Below are 15,132 nucleotides of genomic sequence, written 5' to 3'. Positions count from 1 at the left end.
GTGTGTGTTTCTGGGGAGAGATATAGAAACTTAAACTTGGAAGAGATTTAATATATATAATCTATTAATTGTTGCCATGTTGGGTTGTTTGAATGCTGAGATTAAAAACTGTCTTTCATTTATAACATTTATTCATAGCGATTTACACGAACATTTTGTTCTGTGATAACTCATCCTTCTGACATTCCTGGTTATGAAACACTAACTTATGTGTTATTTTAGTTGATAAGAGCTGTTCTGTCTGATCTGTGAGTTAAATGCCATGTATGAGGGGGCTGGGTGGGGGCTAGGGAATGTTGCAGATAAGGACTGGCCAGAATGACTCGATAATGTCAGCACTGCTGGGGGAGCTGGTACCAACCCAGCTCTGGGCTGTGTGTGTGTGTTTGGCTTGGATTCAGCCAGGCTTGACTGGGGCCATCAGCTGTGCATGTCAGAGCTCTGTCCTACTTTGCCCAACACAACTGTTGGATTATTCTAACCTATAGAGGCCTTACATGGAGGTATGGAAGAGGTGCATTGTGAGCTAAGCAGGTGATTATCCACTCTGAGTCCAATCTTACAACCCATCTGCACTGCCATAAGCAGGATGACTGTCCCTCCCTCCCACATTTCAATACTACAAGCTGAAGCCCCAGGAGCTGTAGTGTGTTTGTGTTCCTGTGCTGACTGTCCCCACACCTGTCCTGCAGTGCAATCGCCAGGATCCAGTTCCGTCTCCCCGATGGATCTTCCTTTACTAACCAGTTCCCCTCTGAAGCACGGCTGGAAGAAGCAAGGCAGTTTGCTGCACAGGTAAATTGCTGCTTTGTTTTCTCAGCTCCTTTCCTTTTTATGTATTGGAAGGGGGTTTTGGGAACCTTCTGCAGTGCCACCAACTGCCTCTGTATTACTGCAGCCTATCATTAGTAGGAGAGAGTAGGGTGGGGAAAATCCTTAATTTCTCTGTATGAGGATGATTGATAGTTTGATAAGAACTCCTAGCAAAGGTAAACTCAGCTGGCAAATCTGCAGTTGTTTGAAAGGGAAGTTATAATAAATAGAATACTAGGAAGAAGTTTTTTGCTGTGAGGGTGGTGAGACACTGGCACAGGTTGCCCAGGGAGGCTGTGGCTGCCCCAACCCTGGCAGTGTTCAAAGCCAGGTTGGATAAACCCTTGAGCAACCTGCTCTGGTGGGAGGTGTCCCTGCCCAGGGCAGGGGGTTGGGACTGGATCTCTAAGCTCTATTCCAACCCCTTAACATACTATGATACTATGACAATGTAAATAAAAGGTTTTCTTTACTTTCTTCACAGACAGTTGGTAACACTTATGGCAATTTTTCCCTGGCGACGATGTTTCCCAGGAGGGAATTTACCAAAGAAGATTATGGGAAGAAGTTACTGGAATTAGAGTTAGCACCCAGTGCTTCAGTGGTGTTGCTGCCGGTAGGTGTTGGGTTCTGGTTGGTTTGATTTGTTGTTGTCCTGTGAACAGCAGTACTGGAGCTGATATTGCTGTTAGTCAGCCATGATAATATTTGGCTTGAGGTTTGGGCTTTTCTGTGTCTAGGACAGATTGCAAAGTTACTGTAATTTTGGTCAGGACTGATTTGGAGAAGTTTTCCTGAAGCAGATAAGTTGGTGGCATAGATGTTTGTGTAATGTGTAAGCAAAGGAGTTCTCTAGTGCCTGTTGAGCTGCTTCTGAATTAGGTGTGAAATACACTCTCTCCATGACTTTCACCTCTGACAAGTTTGCTTTATGTGTTCATGGCCAGGCTGGAAGACCTGCTACTTCTGTCGTTCAGGCCTCAGGCAGTGACCTGTGGAAGTTCTTGGGCACAATCCTTTATCCCCTCTTAGCGGTTTGGAGATTCATTAGCAACTTCCTGTTTACGAGTCCACCCCCATCCCAGTCCTCGGTGAGATCAGCTCACCAGCAAGACCACTCAACCCCTGCAGCATCGAGCAGCATCGAGCAGAGCAGGTAAGCCAAACACTGCTTCAGTGACAGGGAAATGACATTCTTGGGCTGACTGCTGAGTGAGGCAACTTTGCTGGGTGGTGTTTCCCAAGGAAACTAAGGGATGAAGAAATCTTGCTGGGGATAAGAGGAGGAAGGATATATGATGTGTGTTTGTTGCATTTGCTGCTTTTCTTGTGTAATTATTCCCGGAGGAACTCAAACCTCACTGTCATTTGTGCCCTAGGCAAGCAGTCAGGAAACGAGTAGTGGAAAAGAGGGGGGAAGACTTCAAAAAAGAAGGCAAAATATATAGACTGAGGACTCAAGACGATGGAGAAGATGAAAACAATACTTGGAATGGAAACTCTACACAACAAATGTAGTTCTGAGTAACTGCAGTTACTATCTGGCTGCTTGTTTTTTCTTCTCTCTTGTATGATCTAAGTCAATTAAAGCTTCTGGGCCAGTGGGGTTTATTTCACATTGACTGGATTACTTAATTCTTATTCCTACAGTGGAGTGTGGAATAAAGTCACCTCAGTCAGAAAAATGAAGTGGGTGTAGGTGAGGCCTAGAAGCAAGAAGGTAAAAAGACTGAAAATCTCCATCAGCTTTCATAATTATTACCCTCTGCCATAGAAAGGCACTTTTTAATCTATAAATATTCTGCTACATAAATTGAAGGGCCAGATGTGTTAATATAAAGGTCACAGTAGGCTGATTACAGTGAGGGTTTCAGGAGCACTATCAGTAGCAAATCAGTTAATTAATTTATGTTTAACTTTTTTCTTGCTTCTGCAACTGCAAGCAAAACCTTGTAGTTTTTAATTCCCTAAGCACTCAATAAACTATTTTCCAGAAAACATAACTGTCTTGTGAAGTTCCTCTGAATTACTTGTGTCACAAGGAGCAGTTAGGGTCATGCACTGAGACTTAAAGTACAGCAGACAAACCTCTTGTTACAGTTTAAGTGACCTAACAGTACATGAAATAAAGGAGGTGAAAACCCAATCTGTACAGTAGCTGCACTAGAACAGTAAATACTCCTAGACCAGTTTTCACCAGTATAGACATCAACTTAAAAACATGGAGAGCTTCCAGGGGCTGCTCAGAGATCTGCATCAGCTGAGGGGAGATGGAGCAAGAGCAGGTAACAGCTGAGGTTCAGAATCCTTAAGCAGATAGGAACAGGCAATTTTACTTTGGTCTTTAGGAAATCAAATCGGTACTTCCCAGGGAGAAAAGAGACAGTTAACATACAGAGGTAATTTTCCTCCCTCTTCTAAAGCTGTTAAGCAAACACCACCATGCCAAGGAGCCCTCCCTAAGGCAAGACAAAGCTGCAGCAGTACAAGCACTAAGTCTCTTTTCCTGGTGGCACAGACTTTTTTTGTAAAGGAAAGACAAACCAAACAAGCATTTTAGGAAGTGTAAATGTTACAGTTTACTAGTAAGTTCCATGTTTGCTTGTTTATGGGATCTTTTGGATAATTTTCCATATTTGTATGCAAAAAGAGCCAAGGCCAATGCTCCAACTCCTGAGAGGGCAAAAAGTACATAAAGTGCTGTTTCTGCACTCTGGGATGTCAAATCCAGTCCCAGGAAGTGCACACTGTCAGCTGCTCCCGGTGCGGTGTCCGTCGGAGTCACTGCCCGTGGGAAAGCAAGAGGAGAGGGTTAGAACAGAGCCTGGGCTGAGCTGGGCCTGCAGGTGAGTGCACTGCTGCTTCTGCCTCCACAGGGCTTCCCACTGCTCTTTGGAGCCCTGGCAGGAGCCAGAATTCTGTGAGATCAGTCAGCAATTGACGAAATTTTAGCTCAGAGTAAAGGCACAACTGAGGCTGATAGTACAGGTGAGTACTCTCAGGCAGCTGTGGTCATCCCCAAACCCCCACACGAACAGAGGCTGCTCCTCTAGCTCAGAAAACAAATTAGAAATCACAGGCTCAATCAGGTTGGAAAAGACCTGAGATCAAGTCCATCCTCTGACCTAACACCACCATGTCAGCTAGACCATGGTGCTGAGTGCCATGTCCTGTCTCTCCTTACACAAAGCATCAGCCTACCTAAAACACTGACTTGAACAAAGTATTCCAAACTGTTTAGGAAAAACGTTGTGGGAGTACTGAATGTGTGTGGTTTGGAAAACATCTTGGGCACTTCTGTTATTCAGAGAGAAAAGGAGTGGAATAATTATTTTGCAACATTTTGCTCTTGCACAAGATCGAGTCATTGCTCTCATTCTGCAAACAGAAGGGATGTTATTCCACCTGTCTTCAGTCATAGCAAAGACTGATGCAGTACTAAAAGACTACTACAGAAAATGGTGGTGTCTCCATAGACTTTAAGGTTGTGGAAATCTTTTGGGATTAGAATTGGGTGCAAGCACACACGTGTGCCTTCTGCTGCATCGCTTACCTTCCGGCTCCGGTTCCAGACAGGGGTGTGGGCCCGTTGCTGGGTCTGGGAACCCGTTGCAGGTTATGATCTGTGAGTAGTACCTGGCAGAGGCCTTGGGGCGCCGTGGCAGGTCGGGGGCTGTGAAATTCACGTGGTAGAACCCAAACTTCTCAGCTAAGCCTGCTGCCCACTCCAAGTTGTCCATCAGTGTCCACGCGGTGTAGCCTCGTAAGTCGACGCCGTCGAGCACAACAGCTGTTGGCAGGACAGAGAGAACAGGGGAGTTGTGCAGTTGGGTGAGAGGAGGAGAGAGATCATCCCTCAGCCAGCTGTGACATGAAGGTGCTCCAGAACCACCAGGGTGTCAAGTGCAGTCAGGTTATTGCCCCTTTGGCCTCACTGGTTTTGATCTCCCCATTCCCACCTCTCTTTGATGTTGTCCTATCTTAGTTGCTTTGAGGTAGTTCTGCTGCCAAGTTACAGCCAAGGATCAACCAGGGCAGCTCATTCAGCACCCAGTGCTGGAGGCTGCTTTCTCTGTTCCAAAAATCAAAGCTTTCGTGCTAGAAACAAAAGTTTAGAAACAAGAAGAAAAGCTATCAAAAGGCAACCAAGTGCCTGTGGGGCCTCACTGCTGCAAGGCAGTACACGAGCACTTCCTGAACACCTGCATGTCAGAAAAGCAAACTGAAAAAGCTCTTCCCTGAAGTCATTTGACCACTGCTCTAATTCAAACAGTTTGGGGGGTGGGTTTTTTTTTCAAAGATGCAGTTTTTGGACACAGCAGTAGTCAAACTAGAAGCCAAAATAGGTGCTCAAGTAGCAGTAACTTCTCTTGTAGCTAATCAAGGAACCTGCAGTTACTCTGCTAAACCCAGAGATTGTTCTTCCTTCAGATCAACCTTCCCTGAACAGTTGTGGCTATCCATGGGCACTTTCTGGTAAACCCAAAGGCTCTTGGAAGTGGATTCAGTAAACCCATGTGACTGTTACTTGAAAATGTGATGGCAGTGGTCTGTCAGCTCACCTTGTTTTGTACCCATCAGCCCTGTGGGAAGCCACTGCTGCTCTGGAGCTGTGGATGATATCAATAATCACTCTTACCCTTCAGGGCCTCGTTGACGTAGGTGCGATAGTAATGCATTCGCCGAGTGTCGTTGAAGTTAAAGTCTCCCCTTTCTGAGATGCCATTTTCAGTCACATAAATGGGAGGGTTGTTGTACTCTTCCTTTATCCACCTCAGGATCTTTCGGAATCCAAAGGGTGTCACCTTCAGCCATGCAGACCCAGAGTCCAGCCAGCTGCGGTCGGTCACCGACGCGACACCCCTGCCCAGGAGGACACTGGTAAGGACCAGTCCCACGTGGCTGCTGTGCCTGTGCACCTCAGTGCTGTGGTGCTGAGCTGTGCAAACTGGGGACAGCACCACAGGCTGAGGTGCTGCTGGTGCTCACAAGTCTCTAGAAAACACTTCTCATGCTTTGCTTCACAGTCATGTTCTGCCTAAATCGACTGTGGCTGAAGATGCAATGTTGACTCCAAATCTTGGCATACTATGACACTTTTCAATGTACATGCAGTGCTTGAGCACACAAAATTACCCTTTACACCCACATACAGGAATGCAAGACTGAGCCCAGTGTCCTGCCATAAAGGTTGGGATGCAGCAGCAGATGGAAGTTATAACAGTTTCATATATTCCCTATGGAAACATTTCAGAAAGCCAGTTTCACACCCAGAGGTGTTCCCACCACTGCCTAAATTCTCATCAGAAAAGCTAGTAAGCTCCCATTGTTTACCTTTTGAAGCTCAGGAATGAAGTTAGTATCTAAATAAAAAAATCTTGACTTACACATACTTAACTATGAAGTGATTTAGCTAATTAGGCTTTGAACTTATATATATCCAAGATGGTGAGGAGCAAATGGAGCAGTATCCATAAACCAGGATCACCTCACAGTTCAGACTGCAGGCTGGAGGCAGGAAAGAGCATAAACACTGGTTACAGTGTTCCCAAACGTTCAGACTGCAGGCTGGAGGCAGGAAACAGGATAAACACTGGTTACAGTGTTCCCAAAGCATTGGGAGACTCACAAGTGCAGATTCTTTCCTTTAGCAAACCCTCAAATTTTCTTTGTGAGGTTGTAAAGATGCATGTTTATCATCAGGTCTGGTAAAAAAAAAAAAAAAAAAGGGCTATTTCTGGGCTTTTGTGAAAGTAACAGCACCACAGGTACTGTTTTGGGGATTTTTCCCTAGTATTGGTTATAACAGCTAGATATACCTATGTATAACAGCTAGATATACCCATCTCACAGCTTTATTTGCTAGCAATTCACACTTGTCAGTTGGCTCAAGCTCTAGGTGTGCATATCTTACTTGAGCAATAATTTATATCCATCTCTTACCTATCAGAGTCATATGACTGAACGCCCTTGGGAAAGTTGAAGTTGTATGCTAAAACTGTGGTGTAATGATTTAGTCCAAAGTAGTCATAAGTGCCTTTAATTCTTTGTTTTTCACTCTCAGTAAATTCTGGAAGCCTGTGAGAGAAAACAGAGAATGCACCTCAAGCACACTCCATGTGTAATGCTGGTGGTGTCCCTGGAACCACCACCACAGGCACAAGAGGGAGTGCCAAGATCCTTCAGGAGGAACATGGGAAAACCCAGGAGAAACTGGAAATTGGGAATGGAAAGAAAGAAACATACTCAGAGGGACCAATGAGTTCTCAGTGCTCAAGTTCAGTTCACGGTTTTAAGAAAAGTTAAAACAAGTTCACCAGAGTCAACAGGTAAAGCACTGTGACTAATGCAGGGCATTGACTGAATCACTGAGCTGCCAAATTATTCCCCCCAAGATAGATTAGTAAATTTAGTTTGCAAGAGAAGTGAAGGCAGGGAACAGACACAACCATGGGCAGGGGGTTGGAACTGGGTGATCCCTAAGGTCCCTTCCAACCCAAACCATCCTGCGATTCTATGACAATGCACACTAGAATTTGTCTGTGAGGATACAGGAAGCTTTTTTTACAGTAGCATTGCAATAGAATCATTGAGGTGTAGCAATTCTATCAGAAGAGCAGGTCTCAGCACAGCAAGTGAAACAAAAGCAGGTCTGTGCCTGTGCCCTTACCGGGACTGGCTCAGCCCCTGAGCCAGGCTCCGTTCCCGAATCCTCCTCTTCATCACTTCGTTATAATCACCATTCTTGAAAATGGGATGAGCAAACCAACCTAGGAAAAACTGAACCAGGAAATAAGGGAGGATAAACCATGTATCGAAACAAGGGATTTAACCATTTCTCCATCATGTGCTGCTTTATAGGGAGTACCTGAATTTATAGCAAACAGGCACAGGGAGACACCTAGGGGTGTCCATCTGGGCAGTAATGGAATGAACTTTTGTCACTGCAACCATGTTCTGTCTCGTTGCTGTTGCATACTAGATCAGCCTCCATAAGAGACTGATACATTTCCTTGCAGTGATGCCTCTGCCTCATCCTTTTTTTCTTTCAGTGAGATACTGATCTGGGTTCTGGGCACCTCCAGCACCCAGAGAGGAGGTGTCACCATGAACAACAACCCCAGGGGCAGCAGGGAGAGCTGTGTCCAGGGGTCTCTGTACCTGCAGGAATCTCCTGGCAGCGTCGATGTCCTCCTGGCTGTGTGGGTTCCGTGGTTCTGCCCAGTCAGAGTTGATGGTGATGGAGATCAACCCTCCTTGTTTTGCCCGGTAGGTCTCATTGTAGAGGTGCCAAACCTCTGCGTGGGCCTTGATTAAGTTGTGTCCCACCACGTAGGGAGCTCGGCCCGGCCGGGTGGAGACACCTGCAGGGACAGTGACAGCACAAACCCTGGAGCAGCACATCCCAGCTTTCTCATGGCTGCTTCCCAGGTTAGCACGACCCCCAGGACACCCAGAACTGCCCCTTGCAGCACTGGTGCCCTGTGGCCCGGCCTGGGCTGAAATTGGTGCCTTGGCAGAGGCAGCTGCTGTGGGCAGACTGTGCAGGACCCTGCAGTGCCCCCTTGGGTTCTTCAGCTCTCTGCCAGCTGCCAGCCCCAGCAACAGGCTGCTGCCACCAGCATGGACAGCAAAAAGCTGTGTTCAAACCAGCTCCTATCCCCATCTTTCCTTTTCTTCTACCCTCCAGCTGAGCTGGGTCCTCCTCCAGCCCTAAAACTTCTCCACAGTCCTTGGAGCTGGTTTGGAAACCTGCAGTGCCCCCTTGGGTTCTTCAGCTCTCTGCCAGCTGCCAGCCCCAGCAACAGGCTGCTGCCACCAGCATGGACAGCAAAAAGCTGTGTTCAAACCAGCTCCTATCCCCATCTTTCCTTTTCTTCTACCCTCCAGCTGAGCTGGGTCCTCCTCCAGCCCTAAAACTTCTCCACAGTCCTTGGAGCTGGTTTGGAAACGGGGTCTGCGAGCTGGGTCCTCCTCCAGCCCTAAAACCTCTCTACAGTCCTTGGAGCTGGTTTGGAAATGGGGTCTGCTCCAGGCAGCAAGTGTAATATGGATACTGCAGAGGAGGGGTGGATTAGAGGAGTGGAAGGAGAAGGATGGGGCTTGGAGGTGGCAGGCAGAGTGAAAGGACCTGTTCACCACAGCCCATTTATCCCTACCACACCATCTTCCTTGCTCTACCTTTGCAAGCCCCAAGCATCTACTCTGCTGCAGCAGAAACTAGTTGTGCCTACAGTGCTGTGAAAGCTCTGAAGTTATGCCCAACAGTCCTACCTGGAGCAGCTGTGCCAACACCATAACCAAGATATGCAGTGTTGTAGGGCTCATTGAGGGTTATCCAAAATTTCACTTTATCTCCCAGTCTCTGGAAAATGAGCTCAGCGTATTCCTTAAACCTCTGAACTATAGTATCATTCTCCCACCCACCAACATCCTGCAGTGCCTGTGGGAGGTCCCAGTGATAGAGAGTGACCTGTGGGGAAAGATACCAAGAGAAAGGACTCAACCTTCACTCTTACTTTTGAAAATAAGGACAGTAACTTAGACTCATTTAAGAACATAGACTGTGCTCTGATCTACAGCCACCTGTTCCTAACAGTGCTTGGGTTTGTAGTGATCACTCATGCACTCAAATAAAACACCTTTTTGCCAATGTCTCAGCTTCTTTAGGACATAGGGAAACGACTCAAACTCTAGGGACAGTCTGATGGTGAAGATGAAGATTTTACCGAAAAGCACCTTGTGATAGCAAGAACTCATCAGTGAAGAACTACTTTGTCTGCACTGAGTCTCAAGGTGAAATACAATCCCATAGAACACCTGTTTGGGCTGGTACAAGGTTATGGGGACAGGTCAGATTCACTCAACAGTGCTGAAAGAGCTGATTGATGCAGTGGTGAGGTCACTGCCCACTGTATGTGACAAACCATGCTGATCAGTGGAGCTTCCTGACTCCTGGGAAAGGAATAAAGTTACACCTGTCTCCAAGGAAGGCAAGAGGGAAGATCCTAGGAACTACAGGTTGGTCAGCTTCACCTCAGTCTCTGGAAAGATCACTGTGTAGGTCCTTGTGGAATCACTTCCAAGCACATGAGGGATGAGAAAATAATTGAAAACAGTCAACGATAAGTATACTGTGATCTTTCTGGGTAGTAGTTTCTGACACACCACTATATTCCCAGTTCATTTCCTTAAGCAAACCCCCATGTTTCTTTGCAGAATGCAAGGGAAAACCATGGAAAACAATTTCAGTGTGAAGGAGGGTGTGGATGGAAACACACATGTGTGCTCTGAGCATCAGACTCGGGTTTTGCTGTTTTTCAGTTACCTGAAAGTTACTGGTTTTAGTTACCTGAGGCTCAATGTTAGCTGCCAGAAGAGCATCGATAAGCCTTTCGTAGTAGTTCAGTCCCTTTTCATTGATGTACCTGGTGGTCCCATCAGGGAGAACACGGGGCCAGGAGATGGAAAAGCGATAGTGAGACACCTTGAGGTTTTTCAGCATCTCCACATCCTCTTCAATCCTGTGGTAGCTGTCACAAGCTACATCTCCAGTGTCATCGTTGCCGATTCTCAAGGGAGTGTGAGCATATTTGTCCCAAATACTAAGTCCTTTCCCATCTGCTCTCCATCCTCCCTCAATCTGTAATTGAAGATGGGAAGGGAATTGTTAGTAAACCCTAAATTTAGGTCGTGGCCTAGTAAAGAATTCAGCTCATTAGTCTTTGTGGCAACACACAATATTTTGATTTATCGGCCTGAGACTAGAAACAGCAATGTTTTTGCTGTGCTGAACTAGTAAGATCTCTTGGGCCTCAAGGGAAGACATCTTAGCGAAGTACAATGTCACAGAGCAGACAGTGTTTCAGTTCACCTGCTGCTCCATGTTGGCTTACTCTTGTGAAGCCCATGCTGCTGCCCAACTCCAGTGATACAACCACGTCCTAAACACCTCCAGGCTCCTTCATTTTCTTTCCTTAGTTAGGGTAAAACCCAATGTTACAAAAGCTGTAGGTGTCTCATCCAAGAAGAATTAACTCTCCACAGGAACTTCAAGGGTACTTTGTTTCCTGACCTGATATGCTGCAGTTGCCACACTCCACCTAAAGTTCTCTGGAAACTCTCCATATAAGAACTCATCTTCCTTGGGCAGTGGGATCCCGTTACTGCGGATGATTTCTGCGTAGTACACGGCAGAGCGCTTTGGGGTTCTTGGCCTGTTGGGATTGTCAAAATCAACCTGGTGCAATCCAAATCTTGGGTCATAACCCTCCAACCATTCAAAGTCATCCATCAAAGACCAAGCGTTGTATCCTTTCAGATTAACACCATCTAACTTGTAAGCTGAAAGACCAGAAACAAATGGGAGACAACAACAAAACACACATGAAATGAACCGTAAGGAATTCACAGGCAAACTCATACATGCTTTTAGCTCATCAAGGGACTCTTCATGGTTGGAGGATACAAAGTACAAATGGCCATGCAAAGAAGACTATAAAAACAAACACTATGTTTATATTGTGTTCAGAATATTCAAAGACTGATTCAGTCACCTTTAACTCCTCTTCAGAGGAGTAAAATAACCAGAAATCTAGATGAGACACACAACACCAACAAACAAAAGCAACCACAGGTACCTTTTAAAGCTTCATCAATGTATGTTTTGTAGTAGAATATCCTGGCGTTGTCATCAACATCCGATTTGGTCTTTATCCCTACTCCATTCTCAATGATGTATATTGGGGGATTTCCATATTCCTCTTTGATCCAGTTCAGTAGCCTCCTCAGCCCCCAGGCCACAGCCCGATGGTCACTAACAGCTGAGGAAGGCCAGGAGCTGTCAACCTTTGTCAAAACCTCCTGGTCATACTCATAAGAGAAGGGCTTGAGCCGGGTCGTTGAGTGGGTTACGATTTTGGAGCTGTAGGTGTTGAAGCAGAAGACATCTGCTGTGCCCCTGATGTACTCCCGCTCCTCCGCGGTGAACACCGGCAGGCGAGACGACGGCAGGTCCTGGAGCTCACTCCTGTTCCCGACCTTCCACTTCATCACCTCGGGGTAGTCCCCATTTTTGAAAATGGGGTGTGCAAACCACCCCACCACGAACTGCAGGTACCTGTCTGCAGCTTCGATGTCCCTGGCGTCACTTGGGGTCTTTGGCTCAGCCCAGTCAATGTTGGGGCACAGGGCAATGATCCCTCCCTGACTCGCTCTGTACTTGTCGTCATAGGTGTGGTAGACCTTGGCATGAGCTTTCAGCAAGATGTGGGCAACCTTGTAGGGGGCACTGCCAGGGTCTTTGACATTGGGTGGGAAAATCCCAAGGCCGTAGCCCACCCAGGCAATGACTTGGGGTTCGTTGAATGTAATCCAGAACTTCACCCTGTCCCCAAAGGTCTGGAAACAGAAGTCTGCAAAACTGTCAAACAGGTCAATCAGTGCGTTGCTCTCCCAGCCACCAATGTCCTGGAGAGCTTGTGGCAGGTCCCAGTGGTGGAGAGTGACGATTGGAGTGATGTTGTTTGCCACCAGTCCATCAATGAGACGGTTATAGTAGTCAACTCCATGGCTGTTGATTGAGTTGTTCCTTCCAGTGGGGAAAATTCGAGGCCAGGACAGAGAGAAACGATAGTTCTTTACCCCTAAGGCTCTCAGCAGGTAAATATCTTCCTCCACCTTGTTGTAGCTATCACAAGCTACATCTCCATTATCATTATTCTTTATATTCCCTGGGACATGAGTGAAGACGTCCCAAATGCTGGGTCCTTTCCCATCAGCATCCCAACCTCCCTCTACCTGGTAGGCAGAAGATGACACACCCCATGTAAAGTCCTCTGGAAATGTCCCATAAAAGTACATGTCTCTTTCAAAGTCAGACTGAGATGAAAACTTCTGCCAGACAACCTTTGCTTTGGAGGGAACTTCTGATGCTGGTAAATTGGGCAACTTTGATGGCATAGGTCGGTCAAACACCACCGGTGTAGAAAGTCTGTTCAAGGCTTTGGGTGGAAAACCATTTTTTTCAATAACACTGGAATAGAAATAAGCAGATGCCTTGGGGGTCCTTGGTCTGTTGCTGTCTTCAAAGCTCACATGATGCAGCCCAAACTTTAGGCTGTAGCCCACTGGGCCTTCAAAGCCATCAACGAGGGATCGAGCGATGTACGAGCGAACATCAACCGCGTCCAGTTTCACAGCTGTCACAGAAACAACACAACATTTGCATTTGAACATCTCCTGAGCATAGTACAGCATGACATAAACACCACAACTGAGGGTAAGTGTGAGAAGCCAAACATCTACAGATGGATTTTTAGGCTCTCAAACAGCCAAGAGGAATATGAAAAGCAGCCAGCACTCTAACAGGAGCTGGTTAAATACTTAGTGGTAATCATGTGTGAGAAAGGAAGTATTAGTCAAGAGATACTCAAGTACAGGACACTTGTGCCACGGCTCTCTCTATCCCTGTGTTCTTGTTTTCAAGCTGATGTCATCAGTTTAGGTATATGGTGCAATGTTAGATTTAACTCTGTAGTTAAACTGAAACACTGCATGTATTTAGTGCTTGTCTATCTTCCCTGAGCACAGGAGAGTTTCCTTTAACAGAACAGTGCATCCAATACCAGCAGAGGCAAGTCCAGCATCCTTCCTCTCTGCCTACAAAAGAGCACACTACAATTCTCTCACTGCAGTAAAGTTCACTCCCCAAATACAGTGCTGCTTCTTGGCTTCTGCAAAGGCATAACAGCAATGCTAAATTGGATTTTCTGTAGCTCTTTTAACACTTCTAGCAGTATGCTGAGAACTAACTAGGTCAAGAAGATCAAATGCTCTACATTGATCACCAATATATTTAATACAGCATATTTAATAATGTTTTCCTGCCAGTATTGTTTTATCTCAAGAGCAACAGTCAAATCTCTATTTGAAAATTCCGATCTCTGTACTTGTCCAGAACTTGCCACTAATACTCTTTTTATACACATTGATACACAGCTTGCAAAGATACAAACATAATTTGAATCTTGCTCAAAATGATGGAGATATAAACACCTCCCTAAAATTTCTAACCTGAAATGATGATACAGGATGCTCCCAGTTAGATCTGATTAATCAGCAAAGACAGTTCAGCCCTGATCTGTGAGACCTCTGCAGGCAAATCATCTCCAGGGGAGATGGAGTGTATAAGCACTGCTCTCACAGAGGGACTGGCCTTAGGGTCCAGGCTACATTAATCTCTACACATGATAAAACTATTCCCACAGAAGGGAGAGCTCTATATCTGGACACCAGAGAGGCTGAAGTAGATGAAGTCACACTCACTACCTGCACAACTGACAGCTGTCCTCATGTTCCTATGCAAGTGGTGATGTTTTAAAGTCACCCACCATGGCAGGGTTGGAATAACTAGTTGCCATTATTAAACAAAAAAAGAAAGAACAATTTGATTTCTCTATACCTTTTAAAGCCTCATTGATGTACCGGCGGAAATACTCCACGCGCAGAGTGTCATTAACAGCGTCCCCCACGTCCTCCGTGGGCACTCCATTCCCTGCCACGTATATTGGGATCTTTGTCCCTGTGTATTCCTGGGATACAAACTTCAGCAGCCTTCTTAGTCCCCAAGGAACCACGTGGATCCAAGAAGAGGCAGCCTGTGGCCAGGAAGGGTCCACATGCAGGGAGAAGTTGCCGATGCTCTCATAGCCTGGTGTGCAGGTCCCATTCGTCACAGCACTGACCAGGCGGGAGGTGTAATGGGAAAGACCAAAAAAATCTGCAGTCCCTCTCACCCAGGATTTCTCCTCCTCTGTAAACTGAGGCAGCTCTGCAACTCTGGTGGAGCACTGCAGGTTCACTTCCTGGATCTGAGCCTTCAGGATGTCTGGGTAATCACCATTAACGAATATGGGGTGAGCAAACCAGCCAAGCATGAACTGCAGGTACCTCTCAGATGCCCTCACATCCTCAGAGCTGGTTGGAGTCTTGGGTTCAGCCCAGTCTGAGTTCAGCACCAGCCCCACCTTCCCCAGTTGCTGAGAACGATATTTGTCATTATACAGGTGCCAGACCTTGGCATGAGCCTTGAGAATTGTGTGAGCCACCTGGGAACAGAAAGCAGAGGAACACATGTCATGCTGCTTTGCACAAAAACTCTCAAGCACTGAGATTTTTGCCATGTGAAAGTGTCATCTCCATCCAAAAGAAAAAACATTGACAAGGCAAATAATCATAGCCAAAGAATCTGACTATCCATCCACACCAGCTTTCAGAATGGGGAAAGGGAAAAATGGAAAGGGGAAGGGGAAAGGGGAA

At 46.3% G+C, this 15,132-nt stretch overlaps 2 protein-coding genes across 2 annotated transcripts in view; one reads left to right on the top strand and one right to left on the bottom strand.

Annotated features, from left to right (window-relative positions):
* Positions 1-2,811, top strand: part of UBXN4 (UBX domain protein 4) — an 8,769-nt gene extending 5,958 nt beyond the window's left edge. The window contains exons 9-12 of the mRNA XM_009069737.1: positions 669-795; positions 1,298-1,429; positions 1,761-1,969; positions 2,193-2,811. Of these exons, the coding sequence (XP_009067985.1) occupies positions 669-795; positions 1,298-1,429; positions 1,761-1,969; positions 2,193-2,331 (607 nt within the window). The 3' untranslated portion in view covers positions 2,332-2,811. The remainder of the gene's footprint in view (positions 1-668; positions 796-1,297; positions 1,430-1,760; positions 1,970-2,192) is intronic.
* A 574-nt stretch (positions 2,812-3,385) lies between these two features.
* Positions 3,386-14,948, bottom strand: LCT (lactase). Its single transcript, XM_009069736.1, has 11 exons — positions 14,276-14,948; positions 11,454-13,013; positions 10,889-11,157; positions 10,166-10,456; positions 9,088-9,286; positions 7,975-8,177; positions 7,484-7,593; positions 6,757-6,891; positions 5,453-5,676; positions 4,367-4,603; positions 3,386-3,597 (listed from the first exon to the last, which is right to left on the bottom strand). Exons 1-11 carry the CDS (start codon positions 14,946-14,948, stop codon positions 3,386-3,388), a joined length of 4,113 nt encoding a protein of 1,370 aa, XP_009067984.1.
* Between the last annotated feature and the right edge of the window lie 184 nt (positions 14,949-15,132).

This window comes from Acanthisitta chloris, unplaced genomic scaffold, assembly GCF_000695815.1.
Source record: "Acanthisitta chloris isolate BGI_N310 unplaced genomic scaffold, ASM69581v1 scaffold23102, whole genome shotgun sequence".
Classification (NCBI taxonomy): Eukaryota; Metazoa; Chordata; class Aves; order Passeriformes; family Acanthisittidae; genus Acanthisitta; species Acanthisitta chloris.
Note: the sequence above shows the minus strand (reverse complement) of the source record. Positions and strands in the feature narration are given on the sequence as shown.

What these genes read in the sequence shown, in the direction of transcription:
- LCT (XM_009069736.1), bottom strand. Translation starts at nt 14,948, where the DNA reads ATGTGTTCCTCTGCTTTCTGTTCCCAGGTGGCTCACACAATTCTCAAG. An exon ending in CATTGATGAAGCTTTAAAAG is followed by an intron (nt 11,158 to 11,453) that starts GTACCTGTGGTT and finishes CTGGTCTTTCAG; the next exon opens with CTTACAAGTTAGATGGTGTT. An exon ending in CTGCCAGGAGATTCCTGCAG is followed by an intron (nt 7,594 to 7,974) that starts GTACAGAGACCC and finishes TTCCTGGTTCAG; the next exon opens with TTTTTCCTAGGTTGGTTTGC.